Below are 7832 nucleotides of genomic sequence, written 5' to 3'. Positions count from 1 at the left end.
TCCTCCCCTTCTAGAGAGTCATACAGCACAAAAACAGACCCTTGGATCCAAGCAGTCCATGCCGAACATAACCCCAAACTAAACTAGTCCCACCTGCCTGCTCCTGACTCATATCCCTACAAACCTTTCCGATTCATTTTTTTATCCAAATGTCTTTTAAACGTAATTGTACCCACATCCACTACTTCCTCAGGACGGTCATTCCACATAGAAATCATCTCCGGTGTAAAATACCTGCCCTTCATGTCTTTTTAAAAAAAATCTCTCTCCTCTCATTAGTCTTGAAATCCCTTTTGTAGGTAAATACTTATGATAATATTTATGAATTTTGCTCCAGGGTTGTTAACTGGATTCACTTGAGCTTAGTCACAACTGAAACTTTGTTTAGTGAATGTCTAGTTGAAAGAAGAAAGTTTAAAAATATGCAAAACTGTAAAGATTCTCTCCAGTATGATCCTTCAATTATTATCTTCAATGAAAATGAAAACTGGGAGAGATTTACAAGAGGCTGTGATTAACTACCATCCATTTTACGTTATAGCATTGTTGTAAAGAAAGGTTTGTGGGCTGATGCTACGTGAGCTGCTGAGTATCTTGCTTCTTTCATGTTTTAAGTGTGAATCCTGGCAGACAGAGTTGAAAAAGTGTGGTGCTGGAAAAGCACAGCACATCAGACAGTATCTGAAGAGCAGGAGAGTTGACTTTTAGGGCATAAGCCCTTCATCAGGAATGTGAGGGAGGGTGTGGGGAAGAAGGAGGCTGAGAGATAAATAGGAGGGCAGGATGGGGGGAAGGTAGCTGGGAAGCTGAGAGGTAGATGCAGTTACAGGGTGATAATGATAGGTCGGAGGGGAGGGTGGAGCGGATAGATGGGAAGGTAGATGGACAGTTCAAGAGGGTGATGCTGAGTTGGAGGTTTGGATCTGGGATGAGGTGGAGAGAGGGGAGATTAGGAAACTAGTGAAGTTGATGTTGATCGAACATGGTCGAAGGATCCCAAGGTGGAAGATGAGGCATTCTTCCTACAAGCTTGGATTTGGCAATGGAGGAGGCCCAGAACTTGCATGTCTTTGGCAGAGTGGGAGAGTGAGTTGACGTGGTTTGCCACAAGGCAGTGGGGTTGTTTGGTGCATGTGTCCCAGAGATGTTCCTTGAAAAGTTCCATGAGTTGGCGTCCTGTCTCCCCAGTGTAGAGGAGACCACATCGAGAGCTGTGAGGTAGCAGTGCTAAACACTGAGCCACTGTGCCACCCTATTATTGTTTTTTTTTTGTAGATGTATTGACCCAGAATAAATAATCCATGTTTCATTGTAATATTAGCACAAAGAAATAATGGATGGAACTAAACTGAAAATTTGTTTCATTGAATTTGAAAATTCAATATTTCCTGAGGTCTTTGGTGATATTTGTCACATGCTGTGAAGCTTTGAATTTTTTTTCAGTTTTTCACAAATAGCCTTGACCAATACATCCAACATGATCTTTGTATTTGTAATTAGCTCTGAAGCTCTCTGTTAGTGACAGTTAACTGTATAAAATCTGTTAATTGTAAAAACGAAACAAAATCAGAAAGAGATGCTCAACACAGAATTTTTTGTGAGACAAAACTTGTTTATACCCCAGACGCATAAATTCTACTTGTCAAAAAAGATGTCGTGGACAACAAGAGTTAAGGGAGCTGTACGTAAATGACTGTCACCAAACCCATCCTGTGAAAAGGTATGTTACCCTCTTGGGAGGGTAGTGCAGGATGGAATTATACCTGTCTCTCCCACAAGCAAATTAGAGATAGTGACTGAGTGATGAGGTGAGTTGGCTAAAAGGCTTGCCTCAGAACTCTGAGATTTTGTCCAGTTGTTTGTTAAATTTTAGGGCTTCTAGCTCACGCCACACAATGCACTAGTTGTTCTGGTAAGTGCTAAAATTCCGTTTTAAGGGAGTTCTAAAGCTAGGTCATCGAAAGAGAAGAAATTGAAGTCTGTTGCAAAGTTTAATTAGATTTGATGATCCACTCTGATCTGACTTGGGATCATAGTGTTCCAACACCTTAGACAATGATAGCTGCTTCTTCACTTTCCTATAGGCTATAACTAGGCTGCAAGACCATTTCCAAGGCTGACCCTTTCTCAGCTGGGTCACCTTTGGTTGGCCTCACTTTATCTTCCAATGGGTGTAACCTGGTCTTGTAAACTCTGTAGCTCAAGTAGGTCTATTGGATGCCTGGAACATTTTCCCATTTAAGGCATATGCCCGCCTAGGAGAAACATTTAAGGATGGTGTTCAAGTTCACTAAGTTTTCTTTATTAGCACATCATCCTGATAAATGGTAACCTGGGGTAGACATTAGAAAATGCTCTCCATCATCCCTGAAAAATGGCACATGCTGATGATACTCCACATGGTGGTCTTATATATTGATACAAACCCTTATATTGTAGCATAATTCTGGGAATCTCCATCTAACCACAATTGCAGGCACGTATGGCTCATGCCCAGTTTTGTGAAAGGCAAGCCTCCCCCCGCCAGCTTTTTGTATAACTCCTCTATGTGAGGGATTGGATATTTATCCAGCTGTGAGAGGCAGTTTACTGTTTGTTTAAAATACCCACAAAGGTGAACTGACTAGTCGGACTTCACAATTAGCATAATCATTGGCTGCCCATTCCATAAACTGTACTAGTTTGATGATACCTTCACTTTCCAGCCTCCTTATTTCTATCTCTACTTTTGCACATAAGACAAATGGCACTGGGCAAACTTTGCAGAATCATGGAATTGCTTCCTGGTCAACATGCAAGGTGGCCTTGGCTCCTTTGATAGTCCTTAGACCTCCCTGAAAAACTTCTGGGTATTTACTTAGTAGTTCCCTCAGGCAGTCATTTTCTAATTGAAAAATGTTAAACCAATCAAGATGAATCTTTCTCAACCAATTTCATCCCATCAGGCTTAGGCCTGAGACTTTTACTATGATGCATTCTTTCCACATACTGGAATCAGTCTTGGATGGTAGGATCGAATGAATCAAGCTTCCCAAATAATGGAATGATACCAGAAATACTTAACCCTCTCACAGCTGACAGCTGCAAGCAAATTTCTTCAAAAGCATTTTTTTTTTTTCTCTTGTCACCTCTGAAATAACCCCTTGGTATACTGTCACCAACTCACCATCTATTTAACATTGGTGTGACTTCTCACAGCTAATTCTCTGTGAGTCAGGGCTCCCTGATAGGATCAGGTTACAGCCCCACTCAAGGAACTCAAATTCTATGATGTCTACCTGGCTGGCCTCATTACAATCACTACATAATGAAACCCATTTGATTTTCTTTCTATTATAACATGCAAAATCAAGGAGCTTTGTTTTTCATGTATATTAGCCTGATTATATAAACCCTTGTTCAACCAAGTTTACTAAACTGAAATAACTACTCTTGATTAATATAATGGTTATGTGAACTTATCCAAATTTACACTTCTTTCCTAATTACAAGTTTTATCCAGCACTCAGTTAATTTGCTTCAAACAATCAGCTTTTAGTAATTTCTTTCCAGCTTTGTATTTCAGACCACATTTGAAATTGTGAGAAAAGCAGCTAACAGAAATCAAATTTAAAATGACAATTCACAATCCAGATGTTAAAATTGCAAACTTCTTTTATGTTATGAACTACAAAGAAATCCTTATTTGTTATGTCCTGATTAAATACCTTGATACTTCAGGGATCTAACTTTACAGTAAATTTTGAAATAATCAATTTCTCTTCATTCTGAGACTCACTGTGTACATATGACATTCCTGCAGCGTGATAAAATTGTTTGTTTTTGCTGACTGGTACCAGTCTCTGACTGATAATACTTTAACCCTTCATAGGTGGTAAATATTGGACCTAAGTATTTCCTTTTAATTTTTTTAACTTGGTTCAGGGAATATTATAGATAAGTATCTGTAGTTTCAGACGTTGTATGAAGAACAGGTTATAGGTACAGTGCTTTGAAAACATCAAAAAGGTCATTAGTGTTTACACAGAGGGTTCAAGTACAAAGTTCATTTTTCTCACATTATTTCTGGTTGCATTTTATTGGAGACAAAGTGTACTGTACTTATTGCCGTGTACATGATGCATCACACATAAGCACCTTTGACAACATTCTCTGCATAGAAGTATCAGAAAGGATTATTACATTTATTGGGAAGAATATAGAGCAATCTTCAACTATAGTGAAATACAGAATCTTGTCTGAAACTCATTGAATAACGCTTTGATTGAAGCTTTACCGACAACAATCATGTTAAACTGCAGCAACAGTTTGCCAAGTTCTGAAGATCAAATGAAAGGTAGGACAGATTATTATTTTAAATGTTTAAATGTGATCCAGTGTTATACATAAGGTACAATCTCTGAAAAAGACAATCTGTCAAAAGTCATAAGGTGCTGATAGGGGGGATTTCAACTTACAGTCATATGTTGTAGAATTGTACTGTACAGAAACAGACCATTTGGTTCAACTTGTTCATGCAGACCAGATATCCTAAATTAATCTAGTCCCCTTCCTATTCATGTACCTCAGCCTCTGATGCTCCAAGGAAAATAGCCCCAGCTTTTTCAGCTTCTCCCTATAGCTTAACCCCTCCAACTTTGGCAACATCCTTGTAAATCTTTTCTGCACACTTTTAAGTTTCACAGCATCTTTCCTAAAGCATGGAGATCAGAAGTGAATGCAGTATTCCAAAAGTGGCCTAACCAAAGTCCTGTATAGCCACAGCATGACATTCAACTTCTATGCTCAGTGTACTGACCAATACAGGCAAGTGATCCAAATGCCTTCTTCATGACCATGTCTACCTGTGGCTCCACCTTTAAGGAATTATGAACCTGCATCCCTAAGGATTCTTTGTTCGGCAACATTCCCCAGGACCTTCTCATTAAGCTCTGTGTAAGCCCTGTTCTGATTTGTCTTTCTAAAATGCAGCATCTCACATTTATCTAAATTAAATGCCATCTGTCATTCCTCGATCCATAAGACCGTAAGACATAGGAGCAGAAATTAGGCCATTCAGCACATTAAGTATGCTCCGTCATTCAATCATGGCTGATAAGTTTTTCAATCCCATTTTCCTGCTTTCACCCCATAACCTTTGATTTCCTTGGCATTCAAGAACTTACCTATCTCTGTTTTAAATGTACTTAATGACCTGTCCTCCACAGCCTTCAATGGCATTGAATTCCACAGATTCACCACTCTCTGGCTGATGAAGTTTCTCTTTATCTCTGTTCTAAAGGGTCTTCCCTATACTCTAAGGCTGTGCCCTTGGATCCTCGTCTCTCCTACCAATGGAAACATATTTCCAATGTCCACTCTGTCCAGACCGTTCAGTATTCTGTAAGTTTCAATCAGATCCTCCCTCATCCTCCTCAATCTCCATCAAGTATAGTCCCATTCAAACATTCCTCATATGTTAAGCCTTTCATTCCTGGAATCATTCTCATGAACCTCCTTTGGACTTACTCCAGGGCTAACACATCCTTCCTGAAGCCCAAAATTGTTCACAATACTCTAAATGTGGTCTGACCAGAGCCTTACAAAGCCTCAGAAGTACATACCTGCTTTTATATTCTCGTCCTTTCAAGATGAATGACAACATTATATTTGACTTCCTAACTACTGACTCAACCTGCAAGTAAACCTTAGGAAAAACCTGGACTAGGACTCCCAAGTCCCTTTGCACTTCAGGTTTCTGAATTTTCTCCCCATTTAGAAAATAGTCCATGCCTCTATTCTTCCTACCAAAGTGCATACCCTCATACTTTCCCATATTGTATTTAATCTGCCATTTCTTTGTCCACTCTCCTAAACTGTCTGAACTCTTCTGCAGCTTTCCTGCCTGTCAATACTTACTGCTCCTCCACCTATCTTTGGATCGTTTGGCCCATTGGCTCATCTGATCAAGGTCCTGTTGTGAGATAACCTTCTTCACTGTCCACTACACTACCAACTTTGGTGTAATATGCAAATTTACTAATACTTTTACAACATAACTGGGATAGTCATAGTGTGAAAGGTTCAGAGGGAGTGGAATGCTTAAACTGCACTTTTTAAGCTCGTACATAGAAGTCCCTACAACACCGGGGGTGATCCTGTGCTTAATTTTAGGTTCTCAATTGGGGGAAAGGCTGAATTTAAGAAAATCAGTCATGATTTGGCCAGAGTGGGAGCAGGTAGATTCAGGTAAATCTTCCTCAGAACAATTGAATGCATTCAAGAAGGAAAATTGGAGAGTACAGGGTTAACATGTTCCAGTGAAGACAAAGGGTGGGAGCATCAAGTCCTGTGAACCCTGGATATCCAGAGATATACAGTATTGGATTAAGAGATAAAGAGAGGCTATAACAGATACTAAGATCTCAAAACAGCAAGAGCCCAAGAGGAATATAAACTGAGCAAGAGGGAACTTAAAAAGATTAGGAGAGCTGAAAGGGAGCATGGTAAGTAAAATAAAAGAAAATGCTAAGTTATTTTAAAAATGCATTAAGGGTAAAAGGACAAAGAGGGAAGGAGTGGGGCCCCTTCAGGATCACACAATAATTTCTGTCTGGAGCCAGAAGAGGTATGTAGGGTTCTAAATGAATACTTTTGTTGTTCGCTGCTGAGAGGGACAAGCTGGGTATAGAAATCAGGGAGGAGGTCTGTACAATTTTTAAAATTAGCATGGATAAAGAACACATTCTGAGTGGATTAGCACACTTAAAAGCAGTTAAATTTCCAGGTCCAGATGAAGTTGTCCTTGAATGATGCAAAGAAGGAAATAGCAGAGGCGTTGGCAAAATTTTTAAATTCCCTTTTGACCATAGGAGATGTGCCAGAGACTGGAGGATGCCAACATGGTATCATTATTCAAGAAGAAAGCAACGATAAACCAGGAAACTAAAGGCCGTTCAATCTAATGTAAACTCAGTGATGGAAGCAGTTGTGGGGGACAGGATTAATCTGCATTTGAGGAAGCAAGAAATAAATAAAGACAGTCATCCTGGTTTTTTTTAAGGGCAGGTCATGTCTGACCAATTTGACTGAATTTTTCAAAAAGGTGATTAGGTGTGTAGATGAAGTAATTCTTTTGATGATATCTACTTGCACTTCAGCAAGGCTTTTGATAAAGTCCCATATGGGAAACTGATAGCAAAGCTAAGAGAGCATAGAATCCAAGAAAAGTTGGCTAGTTGGATCCACAATTGGCTAAGTGGCAAAAACAGACGATGATGTTTGAGAGATGTTTTCCAACCAGAAGTCTGTGTCCAATGGTACCCCACAGGGATCAGTGGTAGGGCCCTTGCTATTGTAGTTTATATAAATGATTTAGACTTGAATGTCGGAGGGTTTATCAGTAAGTTTGCAGATAATACAAAAATTGGTGGGGTGATAATTAATAAGGATAGTTTTAAATTACACGAGGATATGGATAGGCTGATCCATATCCATATCCACATCCATATCCATAAAGGGTTGATCAATGACAAATGGAATTCAATCCAGATGAATGTGAGGTGATGTACTTGAGCAGGACAAACAAGGCAATAGAATACATAATGAATGGTTGGACCTTGGGAAGCACAGAGAATCAAAAGGACCTTGATTTGCATGTACATCATTCCCCTAAAATATCAGGACAGGTGGAAAAAGTGGTTATGAAGGCATATAGTATACTTGCTTTATTAGCCAAAGCACAGAGTTTAAGAGCAGAGAGGTTATGCTGGACCTGTGTAAAACTTTGGTTAGGTCTCAGCTAGAGTATTGTGTGCAGTTCCAGAACCCACATTATGGGAGGGATGTGATAG

At 39.5% G+C, this 7832-nt stretch overlaps 1 protein-coding gene across 1 annotated transcript in view; it reads left to right on the top strand.

Annotated features, from left to right (window-relative positions):
• The first annotated feature begins 4055 nt into the window (after positions 1-4055).
• Positions 4056-7832, top strand: part of LOC140475933 (organic solute transporter subunit alpha-like) — a 28919-nt gene continuing 25142 nt past the window's right edge. Inside the window, exon 1 of the mRNA XM_072567855.1 lies at positions 4056-4336. Coding sequence (XP_072423956.1) covers positions 4288-4336 — 49 coding nt within the window. The 5' untranslated portion in view covers positions 4056-4287. The remainder of the gene's footprint in view (positions 4337-7832) is intronic.

This window comes from Chiloscyllium punctatum, chromosome 4 (assembly GCF_047496795.1).
Source record: "Chiloscyllium punctatum isolate Juve2018m chromosome 4, sChiPun1.3, whole genome shotgun sequence".
Lineage (NCBI taxonomy): Eukaryota > Metazoa > Chordata > Chondrichthyes > Orectolobiformes > Hemiscylliidae > Chiloscyllium > Chiloscyllium punctatum.
Note: the sequence above shows the minus strand (reverse complement) of the source record. Positions and strands in the feature narration are given on the sequence as shown.